Raw genomic sequence first — 24,886 nt, forward strand, 5'->3', positions numbered from 1 at the left:
TCGGTTGCTAGATGGCCACTCCCCCTCTGACACATGCCGCCCCCTGGACTGCAACTGTTTCACATCATTTTCACCTTCATCACACAGCTCAATAACCTCTAGGGGTTGTAGGGGGGCAACGGTGAGTTTTAGCATCTATTTCTCCTGTCATTTGTTCAGATTTGAACTTACCACCCGTCTGTATGTTTTCCAGCGATGATCTGTAACTGTTTATGTGACATATATGATCATTTTGTTACAAAAAAAAGAAAGAGGGAGACTGCTGCATTGCCAGAAAAGTTCCAAGACTGCATCAGCAAGTAACAGGTGGAGCCTTTTTTTCCTTTCTGTTTATTTACAATACTTTGCCTTGAGAGAACAGAACAACAATATTTATTCAAGATGTATATAATCAACAAAATGCTAACTGGATTTATATGGTAGCATTCATGTATAAGATGATTTAAAAAAAAAAAAAGATTGAAGACAATAGTGGGAGTACAATGCATTTAAACAGTATTTTTGTTAGGACAAAGTGCGATTCATTATTGTTAAGTCAAAAAGAAAACAAAAAAAAAACATCAACATATATTTATATTTACATACCTTAATTTAATTCAAATGAACATTTTGTGGTTCTTGCCAATGGTGCCCCATACAGCCATAAAATTATAGATGATGTCAGAGTTTAGAAAACAAATGAACAAAAATAAAAAAAAGGATGCCGGTTTTCGTCATTTTGCGGAATCGGATGAGAAAACAAGGCCGCGCTCACGCCTGCAGAATTGTATCTTTAGAAGATCTTTAGAAGACTTGTGGGTTTTGACCCAAATGCTTAAAAAAAAAAACCAAACAAACACGCATGGTGACCAGTGCAAGGTTCGACTTGCTGTGAGCAACACTGACACTGCTGGATCTTGGTGTTGATCATCCAAAAACAAGTGCTCGCTCCATAAAAAAGGTGCCTTAAACAGCATTTTTTTTTTCATATTTCCATGATTTGATCAAAAAAGAGAGAACAACAAATGATTAGATAACGACAACAGAGGGACCCAAACTTGATTCATGTCTTCTCAGTGGATTGCGATGGCTTTTAGTAAAAATAAAACAATAATAAAAATAAAAAAATAAAATAAAATGGCGGCACGTGTGGAAAGTTGTTCATCTCCTGATTCATTTGTATCTATATATATTCAACTCCAATAGCACAGAAAAACAAAGCAACTGTTCTTTTCCTTTACATATCGCTATGTAGTCTCTTAAATAGCTTATGATGTCTTCAAATCCTCCGACCGTGTCGTGGCGAGGGACGACGGTGGAGACTTGCAGGAGTAAAGTCTGGCCCTTGGGGATGCACCACTGTAGTAGAATCTGATCATCTCTTTGCATTTCTTTCACAGACTGTCCATCCTCAGTTACTTTCACACGGGAACAAACACATCTTGTGCTATACATCTGCATTTCTTTCTCGGGTGTGAAAGGTGCGAGTCAGTGATTTAGTGACATTTCTCTCAGGAAACTGCTCACTTTCTTGGGCACAATGAGGACACCGATCCTGGGTGTCTTCTCTCCGCCTCCTGGCTGACAGGGAGGAGTCTTTATTAGTTGAGGGCCAGCGTGATGAACACGTGTAATGTGTTCATGGTCTCAGTCAGGGAGGAGATGTGTGTGTGTGTGTGTGTGTGTGTGTGGGGGGGGGGGTGGTAGGTGGTGGGGTTGATCAGGTGTTGAGTAGGTTAGTTGTTAGCTGACATGTCCTTGGGTGTCAACTCCTTGTCGCTGCTGGATTTGGGCCAAAGTTGCTGCTGTAGCTCCTTAACCACCCTCTCCAAGTGCTCCCTGGCCTCCCGCTCCTGCAGCAAGTCTGCCCGGAGCTGCTCGCGGTCTGCCTCGGCGTGCTGCAGCTTCATCTGGAGGTCTTCAATCTTGAAAGCATGCGATAAGAAAACAGCAGAAACCATAAAGCTCTACTGCGGCGGCGCATCAAATACAGAAGAGCAACACACTGAATAGTATTTGAACAATTTGCATCTAAATTGACATATGTTATATTTTAAATCAACTGACAGCACTGCCAAAACAGTATCTTGAAATTGTAATCTATTTCTAAAAGCGTCTGCAACATAATCTCCTCTTAATGACAGCCCTCAAAAGATGAGTGCAATGTCTGCGGGGAGGCACAGCGTCTCAGCTGGAGAGCACAACCTCCCTCTTGTTTTGTCTAATCTGCATTTCCCATGATGCCTGAGGGAAGTCGACGTCTCTTCCTGTTTCCTCTCTAAGGGGGATTTATCATGTGTCTGTGCACTCGCAGCTACACCCATTTATTTTTGACTGGAGAGGAGGAAATGGTGTTTTTTTTCTTGTCCTCTCCTCTACTGACCTTGAGAATGCTTGGGACAGTGGAAGACTGCAATTACGTTGAGGGTGTTGACATAATCGTCTAGACTTTTAACCACGGCGTTTGTACGCGCAGGACTATTGCCTTCTGTCTGCTTCTCTTCTATAGTCTGCTTTGTTTCTCTGGTGTATCAAGAGATCGGGAACATTCATCTTTTCAGTTGACACCTATCCTTAGCTGAACTCTCAAGTGATCTCATCAGGCACGCTGACTAACCTGTGCTGAGTATTTTGCACGCAAACGTCCAGCCTCGCAGCCTTTATCGCAGACCCTCAGCTGCCGGGCCTGCTCCAGTTCTCGCTTCAGACGGATCCGCGACTCGTTTGCTTCCTTCATCTTCTTCTCGCTCTCGGCTCGCAGGCGCTCAATTTCCTTCCTCAAGTTGCGCTTGGCCTCTGTAGCCTCCCGTAGCTTCTCTTTCTTGGCAACCCGCAAGAACTCCAGCTCCTGGGAGGAAGAGATTTGTTTAAATGAGCAAATAAAGAGAACAAACAAACTACCTGGAGTTTATTTTGACATTCTAAGTCACATGATTTGAATGTGTCACTGGAAGTTAGATGGAGAAGGCTTTGTGGGATTTGTTACATTTGACTGTCGTGTACATGACAGCGTGTTTACGTTCAGCCAAGTCAGGGGTTTCAGGGGGCTAGGGCGATGTGTCGGCTGACACAAGTTAGGTTTCCTTCCTCTGAATCACTGGAAGAGTGTTAGTGGGTGTGCGTGCGTGCGTGCGTGTGTGTGTGTGTGTGTGTGTGTGTGTGTTTGTGTGTGTGTGTGTTAGTAACATGCCCAGAGCCCTCTCATGGGAACTAGCAGTTGGGACAAACATGTCTATCATCGAGCTTTGTTGGTTTCTACAAAAAAGAGTGAAAAGGAACAATCCTCCATCACACCCTTTACTCTACAACACAGGCTTTACATAAGAACTCTTTTAACACGCTCAGGATGAGAGTTAGTTCAACTCTACACAGCAGGAATGACTCCAGAGAGGGGGCTGATGAAGTAAAACCACTGTTCATTCAGCATGTAGTTTCGGGTTGCTGCCTCTTCTGACGGTAAGTGAGAGTGGGACTTCGTTGTCGTCCGACTGGACTCCCTTTTCTTTGCTCGGGATGCATTTTTTTGTGTTGCTCACCCACACAGACTCCTCCGTCTGCACTTTCTTGTTCCCAGTCCAAGACCAAAAATAAAAATGGAAGTCTGGCCTTTCCCTTTGCAGCAACATCCGCTCTCATTGTTATCACTTGCCAACTCCTGCTAAGCTTTAGCAGGCAGTGATGGGGGACTTCTCATCTACTTCTTCATTTTGATGTCTGAGCTCAACTCGTCTCATTACAATCCAGACTGAAAAAAAGATTTTCAAGGAATGACTAGGAGGTCATTATCTATCGCCAAATGAGCTAGCACATGGTGGTCCACTGATGAAAGCCTCTGGATGAGCTGGTCGTCGAAAAATATTGCTGATAAAAACTCAACATTTCCTTCTGCTGCAGTTTCACATAAAAAAAAACTGGCAAAACATGAGTTGACTTTTATTTTAAAGCAGTCACAGGAAATGCAATATGTTAGACTGAGATAACAATAGCTACATCTAGAATTCTGAAAACTAGTTTGAAGGTGATTTTACTCTCGGACTCTTTTGAAACGTCCCCCTTTCTCATTCAGGACTATTGCATATTTCAGCTGCAGTTTTTTGCATATACTGTCGACTTCTTCTAGCATGCCAGCTGATGCAGTTGAGTTAATCTGATAGGTGTCATCACAGTGGGGAAGCATACCTGCTGGAGGCTGCGTTTGGCCTGCAGGGCTGATCCCAGCTTCTCCTCCTGCTTCACCCTCATCTTTACAATTTCATGCAGGAACTTCTCCTTTGACTCCTTGGAGTCTAGTCCACTGTCCAGCGCCTGTCTCAGACTCTCCAGCTCAGACTCCAGACCCAGTTCTGGAGGGGTCACAGGGGTTGAGATGGGAGCAGCTGCAGGGGGGGTTCCCTCAGTGGCTGTGACAGTGCAGATGGGCCCTTGGACCCCTGGTGAGCTCAGATCCTTGGCTGAACTGCTGGACGAGGTGAAAGACGGAGACGACAGGGAGGACAGGGATGAGGTGACTGTTGGGAGACACACAAGAGAGGTTAGAGGAGAGCTTGGAGGTAAACTGATGAAGATTTTACTCAAGTTTGCTTGGCTTACATTCATCGCGGCTCTCCACCTCAATCTCCACCTCTGAGTCTTTGTCGTCTTGAGGGGGTGGTGGCTTGCTGGCAGTGGAGGATGGGGGGCAGGGACCCTCAGGAGCTGGCAGATGCAGGTCTTCTGTGGCTCTTCTTTTACGAGGCCTGATGCTGGCGTTGGCGCCCTCCCCTGGGGGTTCGCCTCCACTCGGGTGGGAAGTGCTGGGCACTGATGGGGACATTGGACCCACCTTTCCCAGGGGTAGCGGTGTGAGGGCGACATTAGGGGCAACGGCGTTCTCCAGGCTCTTGTAGTTGTAGAAGCTAGAGGGACACAACACACGTACTCTAACTTCAGCCAGCTTTAAATCATCTCATGTAATCAAACTAATAGAAGGCTCTTTTAGTAACAAGCTTACGTTTAACTCTGCCTGCTCTACCATATTGTATGGATGAATCTGACAACAGCAGGCTAAAGAAGGCTTCAAATCAAGTGCCTGCAGCTCTTTCCTCCCACTTTATGAGAAACTGGGCCAGATCAACAGTGATATGGTGCAAGCTGCGCTGGCAGTACCATGCCAAGTGGTTGCCCACAATATGAGTGTGTGTCAAATGTGTGTGAATGGTGGAGTGTGGGAGGTTGTGGTACAGTCAGACTTGACCCTTAGAACTCCAGCCCACCCAGACAAGTGAAAGAGCATGCTGGGAGCTCATCAGATCTAGCAGAACAAAATGGCTGTCAAAAGCTTCTCTTTACAGTCCAGATATTTCATCGTTTGAGAGTCATTGCTTTTGAAATTAACTGCAATCAGCTCAAGTCTGGACTCACCTGTCTCGCAGCAGGGCCAGGGGGTGACTGGAGGGCTCTTTATCGCCAGCCGAGATGTGTGGGGACCAGGGTCTGAAAGCTGAGGGTCTCTGTCTGGGCTGGATGCAGTTAAGCCCCTGAAGAGAGAACACATGTAAGAAATCTAGTTCAGTGCTGCTGAAATACAGGAGCTTCCCTACTGAGTTTACCTGTGTTTTTTTTTTTCCTTCAACAAAACCATTTTTAATACAAAAATGAAAAGAACAATTTAAAAAAGAAAATCCATAATTGGTATTTATTATTAATGAATTGATATATTATGCTTCTGATTCATTCTGGATACCCAGCCCTCTATGCAGGTGCAGATGAAATATGGTTAGTCTAACTAAAGCGGTCTTGTGATTGTTTTTTGCAGCTTTTGGTTCTTATGACAGCATTTTATTTCTTTTTCTTATATAGAAGTCTCTATGATTGCTGAATTTCCCTGAGTGAAAAAGGTTCTTCTGATTTTGCTGGATATTTTCACATTTCTCAGTATCTTTCTTTCAACATTAGACACCTTGTGTGGAAGAGAGAAGCTTTCTTTGACCTTTGTTTTTGTTTTTTTGCAGTCAAGAGAGCTGGTAAATCTGAAGTAGAATATTTCAAAGTTGCATGGCTTTTCATCTAGAACAGTCTATGGACTGAAAGGGTGTGTCACAACTGTGACTGGTGCATTGTGAAGATAAATATTCTGAGCACATGCTACGGATGTTAGAAGCCATTTTTTTCTTGGAGAATATCGATCTTCTCCGGCAACATCCATCATTATCTTGTGGTTGTCTTCTGTTACGCTGCTCTCTAAAACTTTGAGTAAGTGAATACGTGGTGTCTCTGGTTACTCCCTCCTGATGCCACCGTTTACCAAATCTAAATTTAAGCACCAACTTTGTCTAAAAAACTTCTGTATGATACTACATGACATGTTCTCATATGCACCATCCATCCATCCATTTTCTTCCATTTATCCTGTTAAGGGTCGTGGGTAGCTGGAGCCTATCCCAGCGGCTTTGGGTGAGAGGCAGGGTTCACCCTGGACGGGTCGCCAGTCCATCACAGGACCAACACATAGAGACAGACAACCATTCTCACTCACAGTCACACCTACGGTCAATTTAGAGTATCAATCAGCCTCGTCCCCTCTTGATGTCTTTGGACTGTGGGAGGAAGCTGGAGTACCAGAGAGAACCCACACAGGTACAGGGAGAACATGGAGACTCCACACAGAAAGATCCTGTGATGGAGCTGGGACTGGAACCAGGAACCTTCTTGCTGTGAGGTGACAGTGCTAACCACTGCACCACCGTGCCACCATCTTATGTACCATGATAAACATCTCCTTCCTGTATGTGAAGGCACTGACAGCACTAACCTTATTGGGGGTGGACAGGGACTGTAACCAGTCGTGCTGCTTCTCTTTGTCAGCCAGTGAGGATTGTGATGGGAAGTCTTCATGTTTGGACTTTTTGACTGGAATGGGATCCGACACCTGGAAGAAAACAAGGATATTGACTTTAAGTTAAAGCCATATATTTTTTAAACTGAACACTTTATAGGAGCAGTTAAATAGATAATCAGGGCATTAATATCTACTTCTCAAAGGTGCAAATATATTCATGTTTCCCCCAACACCTGAATGCACCATAGGTTACCTACTTGGCACCCAACAGGAATTGGAACTGAAAATGTCCTGGAACTGAAAATGCACTCAACAGTGTCATAGACAAACCAATGAATGTGTATGTACACACATGCCTGGTAGAGGCATGCCAGAGGAAGTTACTGATAAGTGGACATGTGAGCGTGTTTAAATTTAGATGAGCTGTTGACTTTGTGTGTGAGTTACTTCAGGATTACCACATCATCAAAGACGCCGACACACCCACACACATCCAGGTGATGGTAATGTGTCACACTCACATCACAGATAAAAACTAATCTAGCAAGGTGTGTTTGCTCATGGGCTGCCAAGAAAGGAGGCAAGAGGTGACTGGGGCACAGTGTGTGTGTGTGTGTGTGTGTGTGTGTGTGTGTGTGTGTGTGTGTGTGTGTGTGTGTGTGTGTGTGTGTGTGTGTGTGTGTGTGTGTGTGTGTGTGTGAACATGCACGGTTCTGTCTGTCAGTCTGTAACACAGATACACCCACACAGACGGACAAGTAGGGGTTTGTTTCTCTTCCCTCTGTTAGATTGGCGATGACCTCAGTCTCAAGCTGAGACTGTCACTAACTGCCACACACACACACACACACACACACACACACACGCACACACACACACACGCACACACCCTCAGAGAATGTATGCTATGAATTTCTTGTGAAGATTGCGTGTGCGCAGCTACTCAATGCTCCTAATGCTAAACTTTTTGGGTAACAATATGTTACCCAGATGAGCTCCTGCCAAATGCCTTTTATTCTAGAAGAAGATATCAAACATATATAGGTGACAGCTTCATATATGACCTCTGAGCTCTTCTGATGTTTGATGTTTTTGAAGAATGAAAATTCTGGGAATAAAAGGCATTTGTTTTTATTTTCAAACTTTATAGTCATTCGATTGTAAAACTGATCCACAGATTAGCTAGTATTGAATAAAATCCTTCATTGCAGTGCTTAAAAAACAATACAATAACTGTCCTACTCTGCATATATATGGTAAGAGCATAACACATCATGCAGAATATGGATAGAATATTTGAAATACCAAAGATTAAGAGAATAATTACTCCACTATCATCCAGTAGATCTGAAAACAAGTTGGCCAGACATTTGAAATGTAGCCAGGCAAAATGTTTAGAAAAACATTCCTTGACATAGCTCCTCTTCGCTAGCAGAAACATCTCTGTACATGTTGTCGTAGTTTTTTCACACATGCGATGCAGGTGCGTTTGCCAGTTCTGTGAAAGAAACAATCTTTCTAGAGGGGGTACAAACCTCTCTACAGCCAGCATGCGCTGTGGCACATACACACGCACACGCACGCACACACACACACACACACACACACACACACACCCTACCCCCCGCCTAGTGTCAACAGGTGGTCATTTGTAAAGGGGTTAGGTACCTCCTCTTTCTTGGCAGTGAGTCCTGCAATGCCACATGTCTGTGTAATCAGAGCTGCTCTCTAAGGAAAGTAGTGTGGCTAGACAAACAAATACCAGCCAGGATTTGACGGCTGTCCTCAATGTATGATATGCAACTCCATAACTTTCTATGACAACATCAGATTACTTTGAAAGTCAACACGTGCTCTTTTCTTCTTGGTCTCAGAGTAGACTTCAGGAAGACTGCAAATGATGGTTGTGGCGTAAACGCTTGATATTCTAAAAACCCTCCGAATTTTATTCATTTAAACAGATTGCCCGAGTTGTGAACATATCAAAATTGTAATGAATTTTATGTGTTGTGTGTATGCATTATTTTCTTATTTCATAAGGGATGTACCCATTTATCTGCACAACATCACCATAAGCATATACATGTGTGGTTGACCTGCATTGACCTTTCGGTAAATAAGATGGAATTCACCGAGGAGATGGTAATCTGTTGCGCCTCATTAATTTTGCACTGGTACTTCCTGCACCACCATCTGCAGTTGCAGTTTTCACCGTAACTCTGGCAACGTGCTGCACAAGTGTGTAGCACGGGCGCCGAACACAAGTGTGGTTTGAATTCAAAGGAAAGTGAAAGAAAATTATGTGTGGGAGTATTACACTGTCTAAGAGTCAAGATCAGCACCTTTCTCTTTGCCAGATATGTTTAAATGACACTTTAAATCAAAAGTTTGGGATATCAGTATCACTTATCGGCTATATTGTTATTTGAAATTTCAGTATCGATGCATCCCTAAATTTTGTGTAGAGGAAATCTGTTTGTCACCTAGTGTGTTTCGCACATTAATGAATATTTCATTTTAAAGAACCTCAGATATAAATGAGTGCCATAACTTACGACATGACATTTTCCATTTATTGTTTTTGCCTCGACCACTTGGCATTACCAATTATCAATTATCTTGATGTTGGCAGAATCTCATGTCCCCACAGTATGAGTGAAACAAATTTGCAAATACAGTGATAGTTATTTTTTAGTTTTATTTTTAAATTGGCACTTTCAATTGAGCAAGAAGTGGGTACAAGCGTTTATTCTTTAGTGTCCGTTAGCTTTTAGGGTATAAACAATAAAACAGGCTGTCATCAAAATAAGGATGGATTGCAGATTGTTTTAGCTGGCAGCCTACAGACTGAGACAGACAGACAATAGCTCAGAGGAGGCCTGTCTGTGCTGCGCACAATTGTGGGTTATGTAGAGATGAAGAGATGTGTCCTACATTTCAGGGCAGCAAAGCAGACCAGAGGCCAGTGCCTGCAGTTCAGCCCAGAGAGCAGCGGATAACACACACACACACACACACACACACACACACACACACACACACACACACACACTGCTGCCCTCTGGGTAAAGTCTCTGTGCCACGTGCCAGTCCTCGTCTCGTGGATTACCGGTTGCCAGTGGTGCAGCTCTCCATCAAGGTTGGAGTAATCTTGGATGGAGGAAAGCATCAGGGGGTCAACAATTGGCAGCTGAGCCTGTGGGGCTCAGTGGTTGGGGCCTTCGTGGGGGTGTGTGGGGAGGGTGGGAATCTACATGTCTAGATTACTGAACAGTGGGATTGCTAGATGTGAGGAAGAGGGAGAGAGAGGCCCAGGGTCAGCGTGATGTCTGAAACCCCCGAGGCTGCTTTCAAGGGATCCACTGCAAGAATCAAGAGTGCTGTAATTTCACTATCATTTGATTCACTTAAAACGATCCCATTAGAATGTATATCTTTCCATATGGATTACATGTTATCAGTCTTTGAGTGAGAGTGTGTGACATAAAAACATGAGGAATTCTCCTGCTACAGACACACGTGCACATTCATACACATTTTCTGAGACCCCGATGGGCGAGTGAGACCCTTTTTTATTGGAAACTTGAGCGCACTCTCCTGATGACGCCCCTGACTTACAGCAGGCCTGTTGTAAATGACAGAGAGAGGCCAACTTCAAAGGCACACAGAAATATGTGTGTGTGACTGCATACATCCATGCATGATCCGGTGTGGATTACACAGCATAGACAGGAAGTCACACTCCTAAGATAAGGCTTTCCGACTAGCCCAGTTGCGTGTCAGACATGCCCATTCTGCGCTGTCTCCTCAGCTTCAACACCTCTTGCTGTGAAAATGACACGTCGTGATATGTACACACGCAGTCTGGGTGGGGTGTGTGGGTGACATTGACCTATTATTAAAAGTCAGACATCGTTTTATTGCCAGTGACAAAGCTTCATTGTGTGCTCTTTTTTTAAACACAATTTTGAAGAGAATTATTTTGGCATGCAATGAGGCAAAGCTTAGCATTAAAATATCAGTACAGAAGTTGGAAGGATATTTCGTCAAATGCTAATTTGCAACGTCTTACTCCACACATGGAAGCTAGGAATATCCCCTGGCTGAGAGACATACAAAGCCTCGGGTCATGGGGCAGCACATGTGGAAATAGTGAGAGTGGCAGGCTTGTCTCAGCTGCCACAGTGGGGGCCCCATTGCAGGGGCCCATGTATGAGCACGTGTCTGGGCGAGTAGATGTGGGTGTATATGTCTGTTAGTGTGTGTGTGCGTGCGTGCGTGCGTGTGTGTGACAGGATGGGTGGGGTGATAACAGTCTTCTCAGTAAAAGACTGTCTGACTTTTGAAACCCTCATTTCAGAACACTTCCTCTGTCTGCACACCACTGACGTTCAACGCAGTGAGACGAAACACCACAAAAAGCTTCAGGAACAATGTGAATTACAAGAATGATGTCGGTTTCTCGTGTGCTTCAAGTAAATCAGAGGACCTTTCATTGCTCGGGACCTTCAAAGTTAGACAACACAAATTGAGGAGACTTCTTCAAGAACTCCCCAATGGGATTTGAATACACAAAGTTTAAAGAAACTTACATAACTGCACGAATGTAACTGGGGAAGTGAAACTTCTAACATTTATGCACTTGAATAAAATGTTTCACCACAAATGCTGTGGATATTCTGCTCACTAACTGTCCCACTATTGCTACAAAACAGAAAGGAAATGCAGGAAATCTTCCAACTCCACCATGTTTTCGGAGATGTGCAACATCAGACATGTACAGAAATGAATGACAGACAAGAAGAAGCCATATCTGAGAGATAAGGACATCCCTAATTAGGCTTCAGACAAATGTTAACTGGTTTATTTTCTATTTTAAGATCCACTACACTAGAGTCTGTCAGCATGCACGCAAGAGAGAACACAACACATTTGAAGGAAAGGTTATTCTTGTTCTGCTGGAGCAATGCCAAAACAGAACCTGCCAGGGCGTTCCTGTTCTCTGGAATGTCTTCTGAAAACTTGATTTGAGAATAAGCTCAAGGCTGAGGTAAAACACACCTTAGAACATTTTTGATATGACAACCAGTGCAGACACCAAGAGGTGTCACTTTAAAAAAGAGACACCAGCAAATCTTGCAGGCTTTCCACACAGCTGCTCTTATGACAGACGGCCTTTTTATGAGGTCATGCAGAATCTCTGTCTTAACACTATCTGTCATTTTCATCTCCTTCCCTCCGTTTGTTTCATATGCTGCTCCCCTCCTCCACTTCTATTCGTCTATCTGTCTGAGAGCATTTCCTGTGTCATAGATTACAGGATGTCCTCTACAAACAAGCAAGATTCCAGTTGCACAGACAGAAAGCAAGCTAAACGCCCAATTACTGCATCAAGAATACAACCCCAGAATAAAAAGCAGCGATTTAAAAACACAAGCACCCTTCATTCTCCACCAAAAGGAACTACTGTACGAAAAAAAGTGAATTCCCACTTTTTCATTATCTTATTAATCAATAAAAATTTACAATGGCTGACTTTTTTCCTTTAAACTGAGACATTCTATTCAACTTTGGTCAGATGACACGGAGAATCTTAATTTCTAGAAAACAAGGGCTACCAATCTCCACCCTCTGAGGAAATATGTGGAATCTGGAATGAAAAGTGACAGAGAATGTGCCTTGAGGTAGGAATTTATTTATTTTTTTTTTGCATTCTTGGTCCAGAATAGTTAAAAAAACAAAAAGCAAAATTTTATTGATTTAATTCCCCAGTGTGTTGATATCCAAAACCACAGTAAAGGGTTTTCAAAATTTATAAATGCTATGTCAGTGCCAGGCATTCTCAAGGGTACAAACTGATGTTTCCATTTCTTGTAGTGAAGAAGCCATTGTTGCTTGACCACATTATATGACTAACAGCCTGTTGTGGTATGGTGCTTAACAGGTTGCCTAACCCAACATCCCCCCAGACTAGGCTAGGATGAAAGGGCCAACAACCTGTTTTGTTTGCTCTTTCTTCACTCAGGAGGGTGAACAGAGCCCCACCCTGCCTGTGACCTGACTTTGGCCTCTCAGTATGTCTTACTGAGGGGCCCCAAAGTGGTGGGAAGGGAGGAGCCCTTCCTGGACATAAAAGGAGAGCTTTGCTCACCTCTCTGCAGCATCGGCCACATATGCTGAGAAACAAACAGGTGTCAGACAACGTGTAGCTCCACTGTTTATGCAAAAAACGAGCTGTTGAGGGACTCCCAGGGTCAAGGCTGAATACATTAGCTGGTGGTCTTGGACCAAACAAACAAACTGTATGTAGCTCTTGAGTTTCCCCCAGAGGTTTGAGCGGTTCTATCGCTACGAGCTGAATTGTTATGAGCAGTGTTGGGAAGGTGAGCTGTTTTGTTTAGTTGAATTTCACCACCTGTCTATGCTAATTTCTCTGTCAGGAATCCACTTACATCTCACATTGTAGTGTTTTATGTGTGTGTGTGTGTCTGTGTGTGTGTGTGTATGCATGCATGAGTGAAGTTCCACATCCAGACCAACATAAAGGATAAAAATATAGTAAGCACAACCTCTGCTCACACGAGTGAGATTCCTCGACCGTGTGTTTGTGGGTTTCGCACAAGCACACTCACACACACACGCACGCACGCACACACACACACACGCACAGAAAGAGTTCCAATTTTGGCAACTAGTTCATCCCACCATCGTCTCTTTGGCTGAGGAGTCACAGAGAACAATAGGGCCTCTGTATTCCATAAAGTCAATAGCAAGAACAGGTTACGTAGTTACAGTACGACTGCAGTGCTGCACTGCAAAGGATCAAATTAATCTTATTATTCAGGACCTCAGTGTTGCCTAGGCGCAGCTCCGACATAAAGACAAACTGGTTTGCTGACTACACTTGAAATGACCTCATCTAATATTCACTTTGATATATAAAGGAATAATTTATCCCATGCTCAGCACATAACTTCGACTGTGTTATTTAACTTCAAGTTTGGAACTACAAAGTTTAACTTGTTGAGCTGGTTGAAGAACAGATTGAGACTGGAAGGTGAAGTCACTTGGTAGGCATGTGTGTGTGTGTGTGTGTGTGTGTGTGTGTGTGTGTGTGTGTGTGTGTGTGTGTGTGTGTGCTTGTCTGTGTGTACAGACAAATGGCAGATGTTCAGATAATCAGGTGGCTATATAAAGAGAGGAAGGCCCAGACTGTACCTGCCTGTACCAGCTCTCCTCGCATAACCCATCATTTATCCTATTAACAAGGAAACATCTTCTGCATTCCCTCCCACTAGGCATGAGAAACACACAGCTATGTAGAACGTGCACTCTCCTGTTGCCTCCCAGTCTCTGCCAGGAGGGACACCAACACTCTAGTTGAACTCATTTGTATTTCAGCATTTTTATTGTACATTCTACAGCTGTGGACCTGATCTTTTTTTCCCGAGGACTCCACTTCCAGGAAGGGGTCAGTGGAGCAGCTGTCATTAGTTAGGCTAAATATTACACGTGATGTGCCAAAAAAAACCAAATGTGAGACATACGTACTGTAAAAAAGTGCACTAACTGTTCATTATTTTATGAGAAATATACGGTTGACACCAAACTGTTTCTGTAGCAAAGCTCTGACTAAACCATATCTTATTTGCCTTAAATGATTCAGTAACATAAGTAAACATACAAACTCAAATATGTTCTTGACGCCATCAATAATTTGGTTTAAGCACATCAACGCTTGAAACAGGTAAATCAGCGAATACAAGAAAATGTACATTTAATCACATTATGACTATTAAATCTCGTTAAATATCTATGAAGGCCAAAGACAAAGCTGGGTAAAATTAGTAGCTACAAATGACTCTCCATGCTAAACGAAGCCAATGCTAATCTAGACTACAATTATCACTACTGAGAGGCTAAATCACTCTCAAAAGGAAAGAAGGGTCAACAATTCCAATCACAACAGAGGAGGGCAGGACAGTGAGGCAGAGACGGAAAGAAAGAAGGCCATGAGGGGTGGAAATGACAACAAAAACAAAAACTAGAAAAGCATAACTAATTCATGGCAAGGAAACAAGTCTGAACAGAGAGCGACAGCCAGACACACAAACAGATGATTTCTCAGACAAAACTCTTATCCAAAAGGCAATTTATGAAAGAGGCGAGACCCCTGTTTATCAATTTGAAGGCTTTTAAAAGGTACCAGAGTTTTTGCACTAGGTGGAGGGACATGTAGGGCAAAAGTTAGAACATGGAAATCACCAAATATTGTTGTTTCACATGACAACTGTGATATGACTGGAAAAACGAAAGAAAAAATAATGAGAGGGGGAGGCAACGAACGACTCCTCTCATACCACAGGCTTTCCCACTGCTGCCTGGAGTCCAAACATGCACGCACACACACAAACATACAAAGTGAAGGAAAGGGAAGAGATTTGGAGGTTTGGGAAGAGAGCAGGGTCTCCATTTCCTTTCGCCAAATTTGCTTTGGCAACTGTTTCCGTGGGAATGGCGAGAGCCTGGCTCTCCTCAGCCGGAGAGAGCCAGGGATCAGCCCACCGAGGAGAAGGAAGGCTCAACAACTTAAGATGGGGGGGGGGGGGGGGGGGTGCGTGCGCGGGGCGGTGAGGGGAGTAAGTAAATACAGCTGGACTTTTCCATCCCTGCTCCTTTTCCATCCCTTTCCCTTGATGCCAAGGCAAATGGGAGCCCGTCCTCTCTTTACAGACAGATTAAATGCTAATGTTAGCATGCAGACAGGAGGTGCACAATATAATGTCATTACTGACGTGTGAAATTAGTATCTTAAAGCCCTTGTCAAAAAGAGTTTTCCATATCTCTAAATTTAACATTTACATTAGAGCCTGACTGATGGGTTTCTGAAGCCAATATACTGATATATTGACCGGTTAAATTCGGGGTTCATGAATTGTGGTGAAAATGAGCATTTTAGAGCACAAACCTCACATGTTGGAATGTCTTCTTACTGACTGAATTATTGGTTCAGGTTTAGTAGTGAAGGTTCAAACTCACATTTATGCATATGTGGATATATGACATATCAGTCAAGAGCTATTTTAGTCAAGAGCCATTATTTTGCGATGAACCGTAGTGTGCTGGTTGCATGAACATATTCATGTGTTCTTTTGCACTCACACATCTTTGTTTTTTTTAATCAACTCTGTCAATCTTCATTATATTTGTTTTATTAAAGATGATTAAGAAAGACCTTATCAACAAATGGAAGATGCAGTTTATGTCTGCAGTGTTGTTTTGTTTTTAAAAACCAAACCAAATGAAGCCAAGAAAATAAGTCAACTTTAACTTTTACGATGTTGGAAAACAAATGTTTTTGAGCTGTCTAAAAGCAGGATAATTCAATTTGCCCCATTTGAAAGTTATAATCCCTGCTTGTACACACTAATGGACAGAGTCATTGATCCGTGTGTATGAGTGAAAGTGCATGCAACTCACACTGAGCCCAAATTCATACTAAGACGTCTGAATGCTTGCGTGTTTGTAATATTAGATTAGAAGCTAAATCTGTTTCATAATTGGTTCTGATAAGCATGTGTTGTTTTAAAAAGGCCTGTACAATCCAATACAATAAATTTCTCGGTGATAAGTCAGAAGTTTGTTTGGCATCAGAAGAGCTGAATGACAGAGGACAGAGGAAAAATTCCTGTTTTTACAACCCTCGTAAATGTCGCTCTCTGGTTGGAAGAAGGTTGTTCAGAGGAGCGTGTGAGGAAAAATCTGGTGATGGCATCAGTCCTGCTCTGTTTTAAAAGGAGGCCAGATGTGAATTATGGGTAACAAGGGGAGGAGTATGTCCGTATGTGTATGCAGGATCAGGGAATGCGGGACATAGGGCATATTTCTGCTTGATATGTAACGTGCCCTGAGGTTGAGGTTGCTTGTGAAAGGGTTAAGTCGCATGGCTGAGCAAATATATAAATAGCACTAGAGGGTGTATGTGGGCATGGACGCTGCTGCCAGCTGGCGTGGAGGGAGGGGGCACGCGCGCGCACACACGTACGCAAGCACACACATACACACACGCACGTGTGCACACACACATACACAAAGCACTTAAATTTCCAATTATTACTTATGGGGCACTGGAACACCAGCAGGTTTTTCGGGTACCCTCGTCCAGACTGCAGCACATGTCTTAGCATGTGACGACCTAGCTGTGAGCACTGTGCAAACAAACACACACACACACACACACACAGAGTTTAGTATATGTTTGCACACTTGTTCCAAGTCATACACATATACACACAAATGCAAACTCACTACAAAAAGCAAACCCGCCCACTCCCACACATCAAAGGAGCTCACAGCAGCAGAGAGGAGCTGCAGAGAGGCCTCTTCCCATTACGATAAATCACATCCCAACACCTAAAACAAAATCTCAAACCTTGTTAACGGCATTGAGATGAACACCCCAAACAAAACAGATGAGTAGGCACACCCAGTACACCCCCCCCCCACACACACACACACACAAAACCCCACAATGTAACAGAGCACACACTTTTCCTGTGTGAAGTTTTCACTAATCTGAAAGGATTAGGGCAGGTTTAGGTTCTCTGGAATTATGTCAAGTTATAAATTTCAGTTTACTTTTGCTAACTCACTCACTTAAGGTGTCTTCTCCAGGCTAGACCCCCCCTAAAAACGGGGCAGACCGATGGCTAATAATGGTTTGTCATATTGCGAGTGCATCATGTGTCCTTGCTCTCTGGCAGTTTGCCGTGCATGGATCCTCCTGTCAGAGAGGAGGATGAGGGGGATTTAAGCGAGGGCGGGGGCTTGCAGTCAAATCCCCTCTCATCTTACAGGCATCATTACGCCTGCTAAAGCTTCATCCCTGGAGCCCTCCACTACCGGGGACCGGGACAGACCACCAATTACAGTCTTAACCTCGCTTTTGCCCTTTCTATCTCCGTCTCACTGACATCTGTACTTGAGGTAGAGGGTGGGACGGTCTGGTCTTTTTTTTTCTATTATTTCGAGCAGGAATAGACGCTCCTTCAGTTGTTCTTTTTCTGCTTTGTCTCGGTCTATAACCCATTTACCCTAGTTACTGACCCCATCCACTGAATCATACTAAAACCATTTTGATAGGTTTAATTATTAATAGTCAGTTATTTAGAGAAATGAGGTGAAAGCCACACTAGCTTCCCTTAGGTTGGTTGAATACCCTCTCCACATATGAAGCAAGTGTGTTGCGATCAAATAAGAAAACACTTCACCAGTGTAGAGGGAGAGGACACAGCCTGGACAAGTAAGACTTGATTCTCAGTTTATGCGTCTAGTATGCAGCTAAAGCAAAATAAAAAGGCTCATGGGATGGTAATTTGCAGATGGAGTGGTCTGTTGTGACTCACTAAATAAAAAGATGATAACATAAACAAGCCTGCGGCACTGGAGACAGCAAAGGTGATAGGATGGTTTGGAGGATAATGGAAGGTATGAGTCAGTGGGCGAGTTTGTAAGAGTACTCTTTTTACCTCCTTCAAATTCTGTCCAGAGAAGAGAGAAGGGAAGCAAAGGAGGTCATTTACTGAGAATAAATTAAATCCAGCTCTCGTGTCTTAACTGTAAACACATAGCGTGGTCGAGAGGAAAATCCCAGTGAAAACATGCATTTTTACTGTAGGAACGGAGCTGGCCCTCTATAGCTGACACTTCCGCACGGCTGCTGCTTTGATGGCCAGTGATATTAATAAGAGTTGGCACTTGTTCCCATAAGAAAATCCGCAGATCTTCCCTAGCAACTCAACTCCTTGCACTGGAAGCACAGTGACGTTTCAAATACAAGAGCCCTGAGCGTGATCTGGTAAAACGCGTGGGACCGAGCTGCAAGGGCAGGATGTGGTAGGATTAGGACTGTTTGAGGGATTGACACCAGAGGAGGTCAGCGATGATGGTTAAGTCCTCCACCCGCTGTCTGCTCAATCCCCTTGATTAAAAAACAGCCCCCCTCCCCTGACAGACACCAACACAAATGCCCTGTGAATTTTGTGAGTGAGGACAGTAACGTAATATAAAGGGGAAGTGTCAGGGTTACATCTATTGTTTTTTTTTGTTTTCGATGCTCAAATATTAATAAACATTACATACATTTCAACAAAAGTGGAAACCAAATGAAATCCCTGGATTTTATTTGAGAGGTTGATTAGTTCAACAGGCTTAAAATCAGTGGATGTTTTCTGTACTTAATTAAATCTCGTTGTAAAATTTGAGCTTGCAAGATTTTGTCTATACTTCAAGTTTGTGTTCTAAATCCATCCACCCTTAAAATAATAAAACTTCAGGGGAAACCCTGAATTCTTGTTTTTGATGTATTTGTAATTAACTGTGCCAAAATTTAAACTTCTAATATGACTCCAATCCAAAAACAAAAACAAGTGAACCATTGCTTAAAGATAAATGTGACTAAGGCTCATAAACTCCCCCACAGTCATGTTGTCTTCCAACCGCTTGTCTACCACTCACTGTACACAACAAACAACTAGTCTTTCAGAGGCCAGAGCTCAGATGGCTTGAGGCTACACTCCTTTTCCTTCCTGTCTATGGGGGTAGGATTAGGTCAGGTTGTCAGCTGTTTCAGACGCCGTGACTAGTCACCGCTGCTCTCCTGACCAGGCTCTCATCTGACAGGCCCTGCCACTCACGTTTGTAGACAAACCACTGAGCACACTGGGTCCTCACAAGCAGACAGCGTCTCCCTATATGCTGCATAATAAGGCGGTTGTATCCATTGATGACTGTGTTTGTTGTAGTTGGGCATTAAGTGGGCTGAGCATGGCTGCACTAATGCATTTGCAGACATGGCGGGTCAATACGAGAACCATGCTGAGCCCATCGTCTAACATGGGGAAACAAGCTCCTACACATGCTGGCTGCTCAGATCCAAGCTGTGGTCTTGAAAGGTTTTCATGTGGACTTACAGGGGGCAGGCCAAACTGTGGCGTGTTAAGTTTGACATACAGCCAGATGATAGCTACTCTATATTTTAAGCTGAGTAACTCCAGGAACATTAGAAGTTGAATCTTTTTTTTTTATGTACCTCTTGTATTTTACAAGACTGACACAAGAATCAAAGACCCTCAGTGAGTCCTGGGGGTACTCCCACAGTTTTTGTTTTTGTTTTTGTTTTTTTGGAAGTGGAGGGAATTTCTTTAGATCTGTTGAAAAAATAAGTTCAAATGTATGTTAAAAATTTTGGCCAATATTGATTAAAATACAAAACCTTCCTTCATGTCCCATAATACAACTTTCCATTAACTGTTTTTTAAAATTATGCTAAAAATTTTCCCTTCATCTGGTTTCTTTAAGTCAGTCTGTTTTTTTTACACTTAAAACAAAAACAAAAACAAACAAAAACAAACAAAACAATGCAGACATGGAAAAGTCTCTGAAAAATTCCATGAATTTCAAATTTGGCAACTAAGCCAGCCGTTAACGTACATCACCAAAGTCATGGCAGGTGCCCCTGACATTTGAGTGCACCCGTATCAAGACTTTTATAGCAGATGCATTGAAATGGCCCAGAGAACTGCCAAGGACACAGTGCGACAGCTGATCGTAAAGATGGTGTCCAAATGTGGTGATAAACTAGACAGTAAGACAGCTGATAGTTACTAAAGAAAACGCTCAGGCTAGGCATTTGTCCACAGTGCTGTAGTCAAACAGTTCCTCCCCATCCACTGACATTGCTTGTGATTGTTCTGGTCAAAAATGCTTGATTTTGCAAAGGGCTTCTTAAAAAATGAGTGTGTGTGGTTCTTTGTTGGATTTTTGGGTAGAAACTAGTTAAATTTCATTAAGTTTAAAAAAAAAATTGCGATTTGTTGAATATCTTAGGCCTGCGTGAGTTCTCTCTGGTACTCCGGCTTCCTCCCACAGTCCAGAGACATCAAGAGGGGACGAGGCTGATTGATACTCTAAATTGACCGTAGATGATGGATGGATGAATATCTTAGTTCTCATATCATTCTATTTTGTGAATTGTTAAAAAAAAAAAGACCCGCTGTTAAAATAAGTCCATAAATGCTTTAAAAAAATAACCAGTATAAAACAGTGGCTCTATGATATAAATGAGGTCATTAACCACATGTGCACAGAAGTCAAAGTGCAATTATAAGGTTGTGTAATTGATGAGACAGCTTTGCCTTCTTCATTGTTGTCATATGAATGCATGCATGAGGTGATGACGTGACATGCAGCATTGTGGGATTGACATCACGTGTGAAAAAAAAAACGGTCCTGCATCAATGCAAATAGCGACATTTTTAAATAATTTTTGTTGAAACCGGCTACTTTGTGTGACCAAGGTATGGGAATATTGGGTCCATGCATACACTTGAACCAGCAAACAGGGACTGGGAGCGACTCTAAAGCATTAAAGAAAGAAATTTTTAAAAAGTCAATACTTGAGAACCATACTTCCCATATCTGGGATTCTTAAACTTGACCAAGTCTGTATTGTTAGCTAACAGGAAGTGGGAAATCTTGGGGACCTTTAAGAAAAGGGACCAACCATGTTCAGGTTATTAAGCTCAAGACTCAAAACTTCAAAGACTTACTCCAAGATGGCAATACATATGGTGCGCCCCATCCATGGCTGGATCCATCAGGAGATAAAAATATCCAGAAAAAGTCCCCAAACTTTTTTTTCTGTGGTACGAGACTCCCTGTTAAAACTTGATGGACTGGACTAAGGTGATAGAAAATGGCTTCAACTGTACATGCGCTGCATGACTGAAGTCACGTCTCAGTGTCTGCGGGGCTCTGTCTGCTAGCTTACTGTGTGAGCCCAGGCATAATGGTCTGGGTTGTTAGTGAGCACTCCAGTTGCGTTGTGATGGGAATGTTTTCGACAGCTTTCAGACACTTGGCACTAATGATGTTCTGCATGCCCTGTGGCCAGCCGGGAGTTTTTTTTTTTTTTTTTCTCTCTCTCTCTCTTCTACTTCCAATCAGCGTGTTGAACAATTTTACCAGCAGCCACGCAAACTTACAGAAACATGCCAGCTCAGCCGCTGCTTTGGCACATATACCAGTTGGAGAAATAATCATGTAGTAAAAAAACAAAAAGGTAGACAGTACTCCAACTGCTCATTCATTCATATTCTGATGAAATATGACGGCACTGGTGGTTAGTCGATGTAGGTCTTAGCAGCAGTCGCACTTTTGGAGTTGTAGAGGGGTTCAGTCATAACTCCAAAAGTGTGACTGCTGCTAAGACCTACATCGACTAACAAAAAAGAAACAAAAATAAAGAAACAAATAGGTTCCAAAATTTAGTTAATGAAGTCAAAACGAATAAAAACAGCAAGGCATATGTTTGTCCTCTGTCCACCTTCCTTGTGTGGTGATAAAAGACAGAGACAGCTGCAGCAGAGAAGAAGAGGAAAAAACACATTCTTAGAAAAAAAAAATGCTGAATTTTAGATTCCTCAACGTTGTTTAGAATAATGAAATATAATGAAGCTTAATATAGTAATTTAAAACAATTTTCTGACTGAATTTGTTTACTGTATCATGATATATGCATTACCCTGTACTAAAACTACATCGGCTATATCACACACCCCTATCTATGTCTACAAAGCAACGGAAAATGCAGAAAAAAAGTCATCTCTGCCATGCCACAGCATAGAAGCTGCTGATAGGTGAAAGCCTAGTTAGAGTCAGTCAGACAGAGCGGACAGAGAGAACGATCAATGAGCACCAGAGGCTCCCTGAGGGCCAGAGAAGTGAAGGGGAGGGTTATTGTAAATCAATTGCCGGTCAATTCATTTCCATTGATAGCATCAGAATAATGACATAGTGTAATAAAATGGTAATCAGGGGCTTTAACTGCAGGCGGCGGAGGATCGTTTGGCAGTCTGAGCTGCGAGGAAAAGTGTCAGTGGCCCACATTCTTGCATGTGTGTACCTATTCATGTGTGTGCATTTGTTAAACAGAATGTGTCATCTGTTTTTGTTGTGACGGGATATGTGTGAGTGTCAAAGATGGCGAGTATGCCACCGTGTGCAAGTGTGCATGAGGGGCACCTCACGTGCTGCACAGCCTCTTGATTTAATCCTGGAGATATGCAACCCAACGTCAGCGGCAGATGGCTCGGTGAGCAGATTAAAATCTCAGCAGCTAACCCCTCGCCAACCCAAACAGACACACTTTGAGTAAGTAAGAGGAGCTGAGACAATTACTGCACATTTCCGAGCGAAGCTGGAGTAATGGAGGAAAAAACACAGAGGGGAAAATGGCCTGTGTTGTTTATTTGGCTCAGAGGGAACCACAGACACTCTACACCCAATCTAATCAATGGCACAGGGAAGCAATATTAAAACCAAGGGGTCGCGGGCTGAGGTCAAACCTCATGACTCAGCATAATTAGATGGGATATGGGGTAAGGAGGAAGCAGGGGAAGACTGTAATAAACTAAAGATCTTTGGTCAGAATGAGGGTGGCAAAGGAAACAACTGCTCCTCTAGCCTAGATTTATTGTTGTGGTGAGTGATGAAATGTAATGCAGATTAAGTTGACACCCCAGAACCTGACCTTTAGATCTTTGAACACCTCAGCACCTTTCAACACTTCTTTTTTTTTTTTAAGTCAGGGGTGTTTCGGATTAACCAGTAAATTAAGTGGGACAGAAAATACATTGTATAATTTGCTCCACTGTATGCATCGTGCACTGAAAATTTACTTCTTGCAGTTGGAAAGTTTATAGTCCATCTGACCTGTACTGAGGATGACAGGTGTCGGAAATAGCTAATGGCCCCATCAGAAAAAGACACTGGAATGGAACCAAACAGGCCTCCCTTTCTTCTTCATGCCATTCAACATTCCCTGTGAATGCATGAGGATGGGAAAACACTGACTACCATTCTACTGCCAGGCTTCGTGCCCTACTTCTACCAATAAATCACACTCAACTGATGTGCCAGCCTCCCCTGAGCCAACCACCACCATCTTGGCAGTGCTTTCAGAGAACAGGGGGATACGCCAGTCATCCCAGTTCACCCATGATCTGTTAGGAAAACCTTTTTCAGTGCCGCCCAACACATCAAAATTTTCCACATTATGAGAAGCCATTCTGATTTTTTATTAATTTCCCACTAAACTTGTCTCATACTTATGCAAGAGTTTGAACATAATAACATGGATGTATCAGTGTGCAAATACGTTGTTGACTAAACAAGCTGCCGGAGATTTGCCCCCAAATTATTGCTAAGTCAAACCATATGGGCAATAGGCTTATTGAATAAGGTACATTAAATGAGGTGGTAAAGTGGAGAATGGGGAATGAAGGAAGTGTTGAATAGTAGGCTACTGCTGCAGGCAAGCAGTTGTATAGGAGTAAAAGACTGCTGTTCCATTGAAGTCGTCCAAAGGGCAGGTTGTGGCGGGTGAAGTTGGGGTCACGTTGTTCTTTGCTCCTACATTAGGGGACAGTGGTGTCTGTTGCAGGAGTTCACAGAAAGGTGAGCAAGCAGACCCACGCCGTAAACAAGTCTGAAGTTTATAGCCACTATTTGGATTTGTTTTTCTGCCTCATTCTAGGACCTGGGTGGGGTGGAGGGTGAGGAAGAAGGGCCCAACAGAGACAAGCAAAGCAAGGCCACCATAAAAAACAAAAGGAAGTTTGGGGGCTTAAAGGGAGGCCAACTGACCATTAAAATCTAGGGTCAACCAGAGAGCAGCTTTAGGTTGAACTCCTCAGGTCAGCTTTGCTGCTATCTTAGTGTTGCTTCTTCTTCAGAGTGTCAATCTCGTATATCTCTAAATCGATGCATACACACCTTTTGACAAATCAGCAAACACAGAACTCTTGTCGAAAAGAAACAAAAGATGATGAGACAGGACAAGAAAAGAGAGGGAAAATAAATGACAGGATGTTGCGGTCTTGTGTGTATGTGTGTGTGTGAGTATGTCTGTATGTTTGGATGTGGGGGTAGCAGTTGCTCCTCTTTCCTCACTGGAATCTGTCTTAATTAAAAATGATTGGTTTTACAGTAAGTGTATGCCCGAGGGGACGGCTGCACTTCATCTATACT

At 43.0% G+C, this 24,886-nt stretch overlaps 1 protein-coding gene across 1 annotated transcript in view; it reads right to left on the reverse strand.

Moving 5' to 3' along the window:
- Positions 1–530: 530 nt before the first annotated feature.
- Positions 531–24,886, reverse strand: part of LOC147256041 (ski oncogene-like) — a 76,200-nt gene continuing 51,844 nt past the window's right edge. The window contains exons 2-7 of the mRNA XM_086213935.1: positions 6,770–6,886; positions 5,380–5,495; positions 4,570–4,874; positions 4,159–4,487; positions 2,597–2,827; positions 531–1,904 (exon numbers count right to left, since the gene is read on the reverse strand). Coding sequence (XP_086070061.1) covers positions 1,716–1,904; positions 2,597–2,827; positions 4,159–4,487; positions 4,570–4,874; positions 5,380–5,495; positions 6,770–6,886 — 1,287 coding nt within the window. The 3' untranslated portion in view covers positions 531–1,715. The remainder of the gene's footprint in view (positions 1,905–2,596; positions 2,828–4,158; positions 4,488–4,569; positions 4,875–5,379; positions 5,496–6,769; positions 6,887–24,886) is intronic.

The sequence above is a fragment of the Aulostomus chinensis genome, chromosome 9, assembly GCF_037954235.1.
Source record: "Aulostomus chinensis isolate RoL2024-O1b breed Wild chromosome 9, RoL_Achi_v1.0, whole genome shotgun sequence".
NCBI classification, from domain to species: Eukaryota; Metazoa; Chordata; class Actinopteri; order Syngnathiformes; family Aulostomidae; genus Aulostomus; species Aulostomus chinensis.